The following is a 14578-nucleotide window of genomic DNA, read 5'->3' as shown; positions in this document are numbered from 1 at the left end:
CACCGGAGGGAAACAAAGAACAAAACCTGTGCTAACTCCTCTAACGCGCGGGAAAGGAAAAGCAAAAGGAGTTAAAAGAAACAAAGGAAAGATTTCCTAATTTTCCTCTCTTGTTTTCCCTCTAAGCCTTTCCACATTAAAGGGATTGTCGGAGGCTGACGTAGGAGCAAGCGCGAGGACGCGGTGGCCATTGGCTGCCTGGCTCTGGTGATTTGCATATCGGCGGCTATAAAAGCGGAGGCGGCGCGCGGCGGCGCAGCAGCAGCCGCTGGAGGAGGGAGGGAGGTGTGCAGAGTGAGGGCGGGTCCGCGGGTCCGCCGCGCGTCCTCAGAGCCCGCCGGAGCCTGGAAGCTGCAGCCGCCAGACTTCTCCCTCACGGAGCTGGCAAAGGGCGTGCTCCGAGGAGCCCGGGGCTCAGGTCCGGACCTGCAAACCAGAGAGGAATCTTCTCTTCAGCCTTTTGGAATAGAACTTGGGGGCTGGCGGCATGAGTCCAGTAAGGCGCGGGGGTAGACCCCGCCTTTTACCTTTGCAGCTCTTTAGCCTCTGCTGGGTGCTCTCTGTAGCCCAGAGCAAGACAGTGCGATACAGCACCTTCGAGGAGGACGCTCCTGGCACGGTCATCGGGACTTTGGCTGAAGACCTACATATGAAAGTGTCCGGAGACACCAGCTTCCGCCTGATGAAGCAGTTCAACAGCTCGCTGCTACGTGTGCGTGAGGGTGATGGGCAGCTGACCGTCGGGGATGCGGGCCTGGACCGCGAGAGGTTGTGCGGCCAGGCCCCGCAGTGCGTGCTGGCCTTCGACGTGGTCAGTTTCTCGCAGGAGCAGTTCCGGCTGGTGCACGTGGAGGTCGAGGTGAGGGATGTCAACGACCACGCGCCGCACTTCCCACTGGCCCAGATCCCCGTAGAGGTGTCCGAGGGCGCGGCCGTGGGCACACGCATCCCCCTGGAGGTGCCAGTGGACGAGGACGTGGGCGCCAACGGGCTGCAGAGCGTGCGCCTGGCCGAGCCACACAGCCCCTTCCGCGTGGAACTGCAGACTCGAGCAGACGGCGCCCAGTGTGCCGACCTGGTCCTGCTGCAGGAGCTGGACCGCGAGAGCCAGGCCGCCTACAGCCTGGAGCTGGTGGCCCAGGACGGCGGCCGCCCGCCGCGCTCCGCCACGGCCGCCCTCAACGTGCGTGTGCTGGATGCCAACGATCACAGCCCGGTCTTCCCGCAGGGCGCCGTGGCCGAGGTCGAGCTGGCGGAGGACGCGCCCGTGGGCTCGCTGCTGCTGGACCTGGACGCGGCCGACCCTGACGAGGGCCCCAACGGCGAAGTCGTGTTCTCCTTCGGCGCCCGCACCCCGCCGGAGGCGCGCCGGCTCTTCCATCTCGACCCGCGCTCGGGACGCCTCACCCTCGCGGGACCCGTGGACTACGAGCGCCAGGACACCTACGAGTTGGACGTGCGGGCGCAGGACCGTGGCCCGGGGCCTCGCTCGGCCACCTGCAAGGTCATCGTGCGCATCCGCGACGTCAATGACAACGCGCCGGACATCACCATCACGCCCCTGGCCGCCCCGGGCGCGCCTGCCGCCTCGCCCTTCGCTGCCGCCGCCGCCGCCGCTGCCGCTGCTCTCGAGGGGGCGGTCACGACCTCCTCGGCTACGGGGCCCGGGACCCCGGAGGCCGGCGCTGTCTCTCTGGTGCCAGAGGGGGCGGCGCGCGAGAGCCTGGTGGCGCTGGTCAGCACCTCGGACAGGGACTCGGGCGCCAACGGGCAGGTGCGCTGCGCCCTCTATGGGCATGAGCACTTTCGGCTGCAGCCGGCCTACGCGGGCAGCTACCTGGTGGTGACCTCTGCATCCCTGGACCGTGAGCGAATCGCCGAGTACAACCTGACGCTGGTGGCCGAGGACCGCGGCGCGCCTCCGCTGCGCACCGTGAGGCCCTACACGGTGCGCGTGGGCGACGAGAACGACAACGCGCCGCTCTTCACGCAGCGGGTCTACGAGGTGTCCGTGCGCGAGAACAACCCGCCCGGCGCCTACTTGGCCACGGTGGCTGCCCGAGACCCGGACCTGGGCCGCAACGGCCAGGTCACCTACCGGCTGCTGGAGGCGGAGGTTGGCCGCGCTGGGGGCGCCGTGTCCACCTACGTCTCCGTGGACCCCGCCACCGGGGCCATCTATGCGCTGCGCAGCTTCGACTACGAGGCGCTGCGCCAGCTCGACGTGCGCATCCAGGCGAGCGACAGCGGCGTCCCCCAGCTCTCCAGCAGCGCCCTGGTGCAGGTGCGGGTGCTGGACCAGAACGACCACGCGCCAGTCCTGGTGCACCCGGCGCCGGCCAACGGCTCCCTGGAAGTGGCAGTCCCGGGGCGCACCGCAAGGGACACGGCCGTGGCGCGTGTGCAAGCCCGGGACGCGGACGAGGGTGCTAACGGGGAGCTGGCATTCGACCTCCTGGAACAGGAGCCGCGAGAAGCTTTCGCCATCGGCCGCCGCACGGGGGAGATCGTGCTCACGGGCGATCTGTCCCAGGAGCCCGTAGGCCGCGTGTTCCGGGCGCTGCTGGTCATCTCCGACGGCGGCCGTCCCCCGCTCTCTACCTCTGCCACCGTCAGCTTCGTGGTGACAGCAGGCGGCGAAGGGCGGGGGCCCGGAGCGCCCGCCGGCGCCGGGAGCCCCGAGCGCTCTCGCCCGCCGGGCTCTCGGCTCTCAGCGTCCGGGTCGGCGCTGCAATGGGACACGCCACTGATCGTCATCATCGTGCTGGCCGGGAGCTGCACGCTGCTGCTGGCCGCCATCATCGCCATCGCCACCACCTGCAACCGGCGCAAGAAGGAGGTGCGCAAAGGGGGGGCCTGCCGGGAAGAGCGGCCCGGGGCGGCGGGCGGCGGCGCCTCGGCTCCCGGCTCCCCGGAGGAGGCCGCCCGGGGAGCCGGGCCCAGACCCAACATGTTCGACGTGCTCACCTTCCCTGGCAGCGGCAAAGCGCCCTTTGGTAGCCCCGCGGCCGACGCGCCCCCGCCCGCAGTCGCGGCCGCTGAAGTGCCGGGCGCGGAGGGCGGCAGCGTCACCGGGGAGAGCTCCTGTCACTTCGAGGGGCAGCAGCGGCTCCGCGGCGCGCACGCCGAGGTGAGGCCCTCTGCGGCTGGGCGCCCCGCTCCGTGCTCCACGGACAGGCTGGGGGAAGCCACTGGAGGGGTCTGGGTGGGCGTGCCAGATAGATGCCTAACCTGCCACATGTTTTTGTTTGTTTGTTTTGTTTTGTTGTTCCTTGCCCAACCCTCTCCCCCATTCTCCCATCCCCTGCTGCAGCCCTACCGCGGCGCCTCCGGCTTCGGAGCCGAGCCGGCGCCCCCTGTGGCGGTGTGGAAAGGACATTCTTTCAACACCATCTCTGGCCGGGAAGCGGAGAAGTTCAGCGGCAAAGATAGCGGCAAAGGAGACAGCGATTTCAATGACAGCGACTCCGACATCAGTGGGGACGCCCTGAAAAAGGACCTCATCAACCATATGCAAAGTGGTGAGAACTCCTCTTTCCCTCCAAGTTCAGCATTCCTCCTCTCCCTCCCTCCCCGTTTGGCACTCATCCCCTCCTCTCCATCTCTGTTGCCCACGCCACTCCCTCTTCCCCACTTTTCTCAGTCCTGGAGTTCCAGACTCCAACAGGCCCCACACAATGAATTTTAAAACGCAAGGTTGCGGCAGCTTCACCGTTTGAATTAAGCTCAGCCCCACCCTGGTAGGCAGAGGCAGGGGTGATGCTAGCGACCCACCCTGACCGGCTTTTTTTTTTTTTTCTTTTTGAGGTGTGGTAAGGCTTTGGCTTCCAGCAAAAGAAGCTGAGCCAACTTGGAGTTAGGTGGCTTTGCAGCAATGTTCCTTCCAAATCTTCAGTCACTGGCATTCATCTTCCTACAGGTTTTCCTTTGCAGCCACCCTAAGCCTGTCTGACATCCTGAAGATGGAGGCATACCAGTCTCAGTAATATTCATGCTCTTTCCCTCTCTCTTTTATATTAGGACTGTGGGCATGCACGGCTGAGTGCAAGATCCTGGGCCACTCAGACCGCTGCTGGAGCCCATCGTGTGGAGGGCCCAACACCCAGCCCTCCACACACCCACCAGCCCAGATGTCAACCTTCTGCAAGAGCACCACGCTGCCTCGGGATCCTCTGCGCAGAGACAATTACTACCAGGCCCAGCTGCCCAAGACAGTGGGGCTGCAGAGCGTCTATGAGAAAGTGCTGCACAGAGACTATGACCGGACAGTCACCCTGCTCTCCCCTCCTCGTCCAGCGAGGCTGCCAGACTTGCAGGAGATCGGGGTACCCCTCTACCAGTCCCCACCTGGCAGGTACACGTCCCCAAAGAAAGAAGCCGATGAAAATGTGTAACCCCACGCTGCATGTCTTCACACACATATACAGGTCACTCTGAGAAGCCCCTAAGTTATTGACCGGTTTCAGTGTTGTATATATAAATATGCAAGATGTGCCTTAAAATGAAGTTGTTGGGAGCTATTTCCAATCACATTAGTACTGTTTGGTATTTGCAAACAAAACAAATGTAGTTAATGTAATTTTTATGAAATGTGTGCTGTATTTAATTTTTCTTATCATGCTATTGACTTTTAATTTCACTTGCAGCTTGACATTTTCTTAGTGTTTTTAACCTGTACATTGTGTAATGTAATGTTTGTATATAATAAAATTTTGTTATATTTTTATATAATAAAAGCTAAAGTGGAAGTTATTGCCAAAGGAAATGTCTGTAAGACAAAAAAAAAAAATGTTGGAATTCTTTAATGGAAATTTGTCTTTTACCTAAAACAATCTAGTGTTTGAGAAGTTTTGCCTTGCCAAGTATAACTTGTATATCTTGAGTCTGTGGTAGATTTCAAGTTCAATGTTATTTAATTACATTTGGTTTTCTGTAAACCGTGTCACCTATAAGCACAGTAATAAAGGATTTGTCATGTGTTTGAGGAATCTGCTAATTGCTTTTTGTGAAGATGCCTGTAGTCAGCTACTCACAAATAATTTGAGTATCAAAATTAAATCTCAAGAAAAAAATGGAAAAAATAAAAAATAAAAAAAAATTTAAACCTCAGATGGGCTGATTATTTGAGCACTATTAATGTTCACAGCAATATTAAACCTGTGGGATTCAAGTACAGTTATTGGAAAACTTCATCAAGGTATTAAAAATATTTGTTGATTTTGTAAAACATGTGCATCTTCATACACATTAGGAACTCTAAAAAAAAATCCTGCCCTTGCTTATTCACTCAACAAATATTTATAGTGCATCTACCATAAAGTCAAAGAAAACTGGACTTTTCATTCACTAAATTAAGTAAACCTTAGTAGAGCTTTTACTAACCAGAGTAACTACTAGGAACTGGGATTCAAGATTAGGAAGATATAGTCCCAAGAAGCTCTGAGCATATTATGGATGTTAATATAAAAAAGACACTCAAATTTATGTGTGAAAAAATGACATAATGCTCAGAATCTGCTTTAAAATTTGCTAAATGAAATAAGATTGATAAAATATTGCTCACTGTCAATGCTAGCATGGGTACATGTGTGTAGGGATGGGGGTAACTATACCAATCCATTTGTGTGTTTGTGTTTGAAAGAGTACATAATGGAAGGTTTTTGAGATCTATGCCTTATACTCTACACATTCATTTCACTTGAGATTAAAATGATAATAATGAGAGCTAGCATTTACTGAACAAGCTTTCATATGAGTGAAGCTCCTTACAAAGCACTCTGCATGAACTATCTCATTTAATCCTTGAGTCTATCCCCAGGAGATGGGAACTATCTTACTCTTCATTTCACAGGTTAAAAACAAATGACAAAACCAAAACCAAACGACAACAAAAAACAGCTACTGTGAGGTTAGGTAAAATGCCAAAAGTCACACAGATGATAAGTGGCCAGGATTATTCCAGACAATAAAATAAAATAAAGCAACTAAAGTTTTTTGTTTTGGCCCTGGACAGTGTGGCTCAGTTGGTTGGGTGTTGTCCCATGCATCAAAAGATTGCCTCTTTGACTTCCGGTCAGGGCACATGCCTGGGTTGTGGGCTAGATCCAGGTAGGAGGAGTGCAGGAGGCAGCTGATCGTGTTTCTCTCTCTCCTTGTTCCCCTCTCTAATAAAACAACAAAAAATAATTAAAAGTTTTTTTGTTTTGTTTTGTTTTGTTTTGTTTTTAACTTGAAAGAAACAAAGTGTTAGGTGAAACGGTCCCAATGCATTGCCTTTACTGCCTGGTTATTGTTTAGCTCTTTATATTTATGACTTGCCTGTGTTCCTTTATTACTAATTATAGAGTGAGGCACTGTAATGAACAGAGGAGCCCTCGAAGCTGCCTGTTGAAGTCATAATTAGAACCAGTGGTGGCTCCAAGCTGAGCAGCAGGGCAGGCACAAACAAGTGCTTCGCCCCCCACGACCTAAGAAAAGTTTGATGGTTTCTACATGCAACTGAGCTGATTTGGGAAGCTCAGAGAAGCTTGGACTGCCCAGGCCTCAGGTTCCAAAAGAAAACATTGGATGTGGCCTTGTTATCAGACAATTCTGGAACCTAATGACCAGATCCCTGGGGAGCGGAGCTCCCATTCTTATATATAAAGCTCGCCCAGCTAGTGTGGCTCAATAGTTGAGCATTGACCTAACATCTAAAGCTTTATTCTTGGGCAGTCCCATCATCGCAGAGCAGAAGAATGAATAATCCCACACTGCAGTCTAAAAGTGTCCAATCTGAAGATGTATGCCTGCTTCAGACCTTCAAAAGTAAAATAATGTCGTTGTCATTATTTTACTTTGTACTGTGGAAGCTATTTCGTTATTCCAAATTTTAGGTTTGCAAAACCTCTATGGTTTCATTGTCATAATTTCCCTTAGAGAAATGGCCATTAAATTACTTTGTTTTTGCTTGGGACTTAAAAAATATCGAACACACTATTCAGTACTTAAAAAGTATTTTCAAAAACATAATAAAAGAGGGGGTGCATGAGGCTCTTCTCCTCTAGCAGTTGCCAGCAGGAACCCTCAGAGAAACAGGAGCTGTATAAAAGAGGCTTTCTGTTTTTCTCCAAAAATGTTTATTATCAAGTACATTTTTTAAAAACTTATTTCTTTATTAAATCGAGATAATATATGTGCAGAAAACATAGGACAATTCCTGGCCTATAGTTTTAGTCATTAGATTATCTTTTCCTCTTTCCTTGCCTTCCTTTGAAGCCAGTCTTTACCAGAACTGCCAGTGCAGCCCTGCCCACTAAGGAAGATGAAACAGATTGAGGAAGCCTGGCCTTGCTCTGACACTGGTTTGTTCTCTTTACTTATTCCACTTTCACTCATGTATAGTCAACACTGTACAAACAAGTGCGCTAAAGTAAACACCACAGGCAAACTCACCAGGCTTAGACTATTATGATGAAACCACAAATACCTCTTTGGAGATATGACAACCTTTGGGCACTTTGACTGTGAGCATTGGGACATGGGAAGGCCCTTGGAGAAAAGGGAGGTCACCTTAAAAAAGAAACCTAAAGCCAGACTCTCTATTTCCTATTTTTATGTCTGGCCCCATTGACATGGATGTCCTATGATACTTATAATAAAATATCCATCAAAGAAAACACTTCAAAAATTAAAATATAAGTGGTTTCAACATCTATTAAAATTCATTGTAAAGCAGAGCAAAAATAGGATGTATATATCTAAATACAAATATATATGCACATGGAGAGAAAATATGAAACATATACACTGAGTGGCCAAATTATTATGATCTTTGAATGCATAATAACCTGGCCACTCAATGTATATCCTGTATAATAAAAGGTTAATATGCAAATTGTCCCCTAGACCAGGAGTTCAACCAGCAGGCAGACTGGCCAACTGCCCATGTCCCCTCCCCCTGACCAGGCTAACCAGACCCCACCCATGCACGAATCCATGCACCACGCCTCTAATACTATCTAATAAAAGAGTAATATGCAAATTGATCATGCCTCTGGTACACAAAGCCAATCAGGAGTAAGTATGCAAATTAATCCAACCAAGATGGCTGCAGCCACAGAGAGAGCAGGAAGCTTGGAATTCCCCAGCAATGGAGGAAGCCAAGCTTTCCACCTGCTCTGGAGGGCCAAGGCCTGCATTCAAGGTTACAAAGTTCAATTATAGAAAATAAATAAATCCCAGATCCCAGGGTCTCTGCTTGAGTCACTGGGGGGTGTGGCCTGCCTGCAAACCACCACAGGCTCCTCACCCAGGTTGCCCCATGCCCCAAGGGAACCCACACCCTGATTCAGGACACCCTTCAGGGTAAATCATCTGGCCCCCACCTGTGCACCAGGCCTCTATCCTACCTAATCCTATCTAATAAAAGAATAAAATGCAAATTGACCATCACTCCAACACACAAGATGGTTGCCCTCATGTGGTCAAAGATGACTAACCCCGTGTGGAGATAAGATGGCCACCACAAAATGGCCATTAGGGGAGGGCAATAGGGAGGCACCAGGCATGTAAGGGAGGGCATGTAAGGGAGGGCATGTAAGGGAGGCACCAGGTCAGCAGAGAAAATAAGTTGGAGTGACCAGGCTGCAGGGAAGGGCAGTTGAGGGGGACCCAGGCCTGCAGGGGAGAGCAGTTGGGGGTGACCAGGCCTGTAGAAGAGGGCAGTTAGGGAAAAACAGGCTGGTAGGGGAGCGGTTAGCCATCAATTAGGCTGGCATAGGAGTGGTTAGGGGTGATCAGGCTGGCAGGCAGAAGCATTTAGGGGCAATCAGGAAGGCAGGCAGGCTAAGCAGTTGGGAGCCAGCAGTCCTGGATTATGAGAGGGATGTCCGACTGCCCTCCGGGGGTCCCAGATTGGAGAGGGTGCTGAGTTGAGGGACACCCACCCCCATGCACGAATTTTGTGCACCAGGCTTTGTTTGTGTGTGTGTGTGTGTGTGTGTGTGTGTGTGTGTGTATTGAGTGGCCAGATTATTATGCATTCAGAGATCATAATAATCTGGCCACTCTGTATAAAATGAGGATGAGTTCCATGGTATAATTAGCTACATATCTGGCTTATTTCACTTGGCAAATATAAGCTTTTATAATTTAAAAATTCCATTTTAGTAAACAAGCATATTAACTTTAGTGAATTCAGTAACAATAGGATAATTGGAATGCTTTAAGTTTTGAAAGCAAACAGAAGCAAAGTAATACAATACTCAATAGGCACTGTGCTTTGCAACAATTCAAAAGGGTTTTGAAAATACTGTTTAGTTTTCAATAGCTATGCAGTAACTCAAGAGAGTACTTATTATTCCCTTTCTTAAAAAAAAATAATCTTCAAGGCAATTCACCCACAGGTTCAAAGTCATCTAAAATGTGAATAGCACGTAGGAAAAGACAACAGGCAATAAAAGCCATCACTTAAAGCACTGAAGTAAACATGCTCCTGTAGCAGGGGTGAGGGTGGGGGTAGGTGTGGGAGGTTGGGTATCTTTGCTTATTAACAGAGTACAGGTTTGGCCCCCACAAAACTTGTTTAAGGAATTTCAACATGTCAAAGTGAAGCCTGCATAATTTAAAACAGAATTAGGAAAATTCCATTTGCCAATTCAGTATGACACTAGACAAGATCACGGATGTCTCAGATTTAGCATGTCCAAGTCAAAATCATCCTTTCTTCTCTGCCACCATTACTCCCAAAACTACCCCTCTGGCAATTGTTTTAAACTCAACTAATGGGATTGCAGTTTTTAGATTAAACCAAAAATACAAAAGTCATTCCAAGACTTCACCATATTTCTTACTTTCACTCGTCAAGGTCTATTTTCTACATACTGGTTAATTGTCCCTTACTCCATGATAGCAGATATAACGCTCTGCTCATGTCCCCACTGTTGATCCCTGAGTTCACCTCAAATGCAATGGACACTTCTGGTTACGTGATGACAGCCTCCATCTCAAGCATCTGTGTCTGCTGCTGCTTGAAACTTGCTGAGGACTTGGGGTCCCACCAGAGTTGGGGCCACAGAAGCTTGTTTGGCCTGTGCACAGAGCAGTCTGTACTGGGGACTTAAGATCTGCAGAGCTATCCCTCAGCTAATTAGGGGCAGGTGTTGGTGGATAAATACTCCAATTTTCCCATCCCTTGCAGGAACAATTTCTATCTCTTGAGGGTTTTGTTTAAGGAATTTCAACATGTAAAAGTGAAGGCTGCATAATTTAAAACAGAATTAGGGAAATTTCTGCCCCACTTGCCCACAGCAGCGACCCACTCAGTAACACCCTCTTCATTGGCTTTCCTCCCTCCTTCCCTGTCTCACTTTCCTCGCTGTGCTTCCTGGAATGCCCTGTTTCAGGTCCTGGTTTCAGGGCCTATTTTCACAGAGACTATCCACATCAGGATGGCTACATAAGAACAAGAAGAAGAATAAAGATGTCATTTTTTTAGAGATTACTGCTTTCCAGGCACTGTACCAAGCATTTACAATTAATGTTCACAACCTTCCCAGATAAGTACTCATTGAACCATCTTATATCCATGGGAGAGTGAGACTTGGAGAGGTAAGGTAACTTGCCATAGGTCATGCAGTTAATATTAGAAGGAACTGACATTAAATTCATGATCTGTCTGATACAGAAGAAGGCCTACCGCCTTATTTAAATTTTTATTGCTTCTTTCCTGGTCTCTAGCAAAAATCTCCTATCTGCCCTCCCTGGAGTCACCATTTCATCCTCCACACTGCTGCCAAAACGACCTTTTCTAAGCATCTGATCTTGTCACTCTTCTGATTAATACCCTCATAACTTCCCCTTGCCTTTAAGATAAAGTCCACAGTGCTGTCCATGGCATTCAGACCCTTCTTGCTCTGTCCCCTGCCTCCCCCCACAACTTCCCTACCCACAGGCACACGTGGTGCTTCAGCCAGAAAGACCTACTTGTGTCTCGCTTCTTCATCCTGGTCCTTCGGCCTGGAATAACATTCTGTTGCCCCTCACCCTCTCCTTACCCCACCCTTTCTCTTCTTTGGCCTTTTATTCTTATCCTTTAAGACTGCTGAAGAATCACTTCACCCTCTCTTTCAGCCAACAGCCACACAGGGCAGAGTGCACCTCCTGTGTGCTTCCTTAGCACTTGCCAAACTGAAGGTAATTGCTTTTCCACTTACCTGTCTCCTGCACTAACCCATGAAATCAAGGACTGCCTAAGTCCTTCATCTCTCTCTATCCCCACCACCTGCTATACTGGCTGATCCATAATAAGGATTCAATAAAAGCACTTGCTGAATAGAATGATTCACTGAGCCAAGCACTGAAGGTCATGGTTACACACCATAGCCAAGAGACTCTGTATCTACAAATCAACATATGTCCCCACAGAGAATTTGTGCTAAATATGCTTCCAAACCAAACATGACCATTAGATTTCAGCATCTCACCTACACTAGCTATCCTAATGACTCCAGGAGTGCTTGGAGGATGCAGAATTAGCATCAGCCATAAACAAGTCACCTCATCTACCAAAGGTTAAGCCCTCCTCGTCTTCAGAATCAATGCAGCCACATCTTTTTAGACCCAGCTCAAGAGATCCTCAAAAAGTCTGTGGGCACCATATATCTAGAGATGTGATGTGGGCTAGTCCATTTTGGTATCTGAAGCCACGTGGCTTAAATAATCCAAATAATTGTCAAATCTTTGCTTGTGTTCTTTAAATACAACAAACCATTAAATTGATGAAAGTGCCAAATTGCCTTCTATGCTAAATGTTGGATATTAGTCTCTTATCCTATTAAGACTTTGTCTAGTTTGCCGAATCTTCTATCAATTCTAAGAAAGTCGCTGTAGAGGAGTGGAGATTTTATTCTAATGAATGTCACTAAACCATCAGAGAAAAGGCTGGGCTGTTGGAGGTGATGGGTAAGTGGGTAGGGATAGAGTCTCAATATTGTTCAGCAACTGACTTTCAGCTACCACTTTACCTGGTTATGATTAATGCTACTTATTTGCCAAAAGCCCTCAATCATCCAGCACATTGAAGGGCTGAGAATTCGGAAAATGCGGAAGTGCTAAGGACTAGGTCAACATCTTCCTGTGGTAAAGAAATTTGATGTCATCACTCTGTCCTGGTGTTACTCCCCATATATGTGGAGGGGCAATTCCCAGGCTATGTCTGCATATGAAAGTTAGTCAAAATCACATTCTACATGTAACTACCTAGATATTTTCAGCTACCCATTTGGGACTCTTAAGTCCTGCTCTACCTGATTCTCAAATGATAGAAAGTTCCGCACGATAGCTTTTATTCCAGTTGGCTTGTAAGAGCACCTCCAGTTTTCTGAAAAGAGCCATAATAATTCCTGCTTTTCTGGTTGGATGCTTGGCTGATCTAGGAGACTAGGTCTGTCATTTTCTCCTTGTTTGGTACAAAGCCCAATTCCTGTCCCTGTGACAATTGCCTTTGATTTGTGGTAAGGTATTTTCATAGCACGTTTTAAAATATACTGCTCACCCTGACAGCCCTCTGAGAGCAGATCATAAGCAAGCCATCAGAAAGGGAAACTGAGTGCAAAAGATTATCAGAAGCAGGTGGTTTCCCAGGCCTTTATTTTCCTAACCCTACCACCTCACCCCTCTTTCTAATGCTTATAAAATGGAGATATTTATTTAACATAAGTCTCCAGACTTAAGTTCATTAAAAATTATTAAGAATTGAGTCACTGGGGTTGTGTTTTGGCCGCATCTCTGCATTCACTCACCCAGACCCATGTTCTAAAATACAAAGCTGCTATGATTCATTTCTGTTCTTCAGCTTCACTAATCAGGGAAGCCCATTGCTCTTGCCATGAGCTGAGTGATGTCACAGAAATTCCTAAGCTGGGGGAATTAGTTTCAGAGGCAACTAAAAAAAAATAACTGTCAGGCAATCCAACACGGTAGCTGTGAAGAAGTAAGGGAAAAGAAGAGCAACACTGGGTTGTTTGTGCTGTCTTTTACTCCTGATTGAGGACACAGAGAACTGCTGATTTGTTTGACCAAGTCATCCATGTGTGCACTGCTTATGTAACTCCAGCCCGACAAGGAGCAACGAACAGGCGTGGCAGTGCAGGGACAACCAGTTCATAAGGCCCATCAAACCCCTCATGAATGCCACCAGAAGGGGAAATTACAGTTCCAAAACTCCTCCCCAAAAAAGAGTCCTGCATGAGGTTGGCATGTTAGGGTGGGGAACCTGAGGTGGGATGGGGAGATCAACTGCTAAACTGCCTTTGAGCATCTATCCATTAATTGTATTGGATTTTGTTTGCTGAATGGGGATGGCAAGTTTGGAGAAAGCTGAACTACTGGGAGGAGGAGAGGGCAAGCACCCTTTCCTGCCCTTTCCTCACTGCCATTCTTCAAAATAAGTATAAAATGAATAGTTAAAGAATTTAGGCTTAGGGGCCCTAAATCTTGCTTGTAATCCTTTATTTCTTTTATTTAAATAGATCTAAAATAAATATGACAAAACATTAACATTTGTCAGTTCTGATTGGTGGGGCACACAAATGTTTGTTATTTTTATGTGTTTTCCATTAAAACAAAAGAATACAGCTTTGAAGAACCATTCCATTTATCAGCATGCCCAAGGCTCCCTTAGGTCTTTACCCTACAATATTATCACTGCACTTCTCATCCCCAACTGAGCACTGCTCTGGGCAAGATAAAGATCAACGTAGGAGTGGTGATCATAATTACAGACAAAAAAGATATGAACATATGGATTTCCTGGTCAGAGAAAAGTATATGAGGTTCTGGGATACAAGAATAGTGCTTCTGGCAGCCTATTTCTCCCCCAGGAGCCACCTCTGGGTCAGCAACACCATGCACAGCTAGCTCATGTGAAGGGCATGTAGAGGAGAGAGAACAAACCAGGGCACTGTTTATGGGCTCTAAGAGAGCTCAGGATGGACCATCCCAACTGATTCCTCTTTACAAATATCGGTTTAATGATGTTCACACCCAGTCTAGTATGATCATGGTCCTGCAAATACATGTGGTTTCTTTTTATTTTAAGCACCAAACATCTAGGGAAGAGACAGAAAAGGATGTTCAGATTGTGGGTTTTGGTAGAACAGAGAGAGAGACTGGCTGTTGAACTACTGGATCTGGGTGTAAGGATTCTGGATGGGCTTGAGATGATCCTTAGAAGGTATAGGATTAAAGATGTGGTTCTCAGAGTAAGGTCACTGGACCTATGGAGGCCTGCTAGAATCTTTCAGAAGATCCACAAAGAAAATAACTATTTTCATAATAATACATAGATGTTATTTGCCTTTTTCATTATGTTGACAATTGCTCTGATGATGTGAGAGAAATGGGTGGTGCAAATACTGGTACCTTAGCATAAACCAAGACGGGGCACCACTATATCCTTTGCACTTGCAGAAAAAAAAATGTCCTCAAGAATGACCTTGAAGAAGCAGTCACAATTGTTACACTTATTAAATCTCAACTATTGGGTATATGTCCTTTTAATATTCTGTTTTCTAAAATGGGAAGTATTTATAGAACA

At 48.3% G+C, this 14578-nt stretch overlaps 1 protein-coding gene across 2 annotated transcripts; it reads left to right on the top strand.

Moving 5' to 3' along the window:
* The first annotated feature begins 249 nt into the window (after positions 1-249).
* On the top strand, positions 250-5080 carry PCDH8 (protocadherin 8). Of its 2 annotated transcripts, none has more exons than XM_036457727.2 (3): positions 250-2839; positions 3314-3521; positions 4021-5080. In XM_036457727.2, exons 1-3 carry the CDS (start codon positions 488-490, stop codon positions 4392-4394), a joined length of 2934 nt encoding a protein of 977 aa, XP_036313620.1. In that variant the 5' UTR covers positions 250-487; the 3' UTR covers positions 4395-5080. The 2 variants fall into 2 exon arrangements, with proteins under 2 accessions (XP_036313620.1, XP_036313619.1); XM_036457726.2 differs by having other exon boundaries at positions 250-3130.
* The last annotated feature ends 9498 nt before the right edge of the window (positions 5081-14578 follow it).

The sequence above is a fragment of the Pipistrellus kuhlii genome, unplaced genomic scaffold (genome assembly GCF_014108245.1).
Source record: "Pipistrellus kuhlii isolate mPipKuh1 unplaced genomic scaffold, mPipKuh1.p scaffold_m20_p_3, whole genome shotgun sequence".
NCBI classification, from domain to species: domain Eukaryota; kingdom Metazoa; phylum Chordata; class Mammalia; order Chiroptera; family Vespertilionidae; genus Pipistrellus; species Pipistrellus kuhlii.
This window is presented reverse-complemented; position numbering and strand designations above follow the sequence as displayed.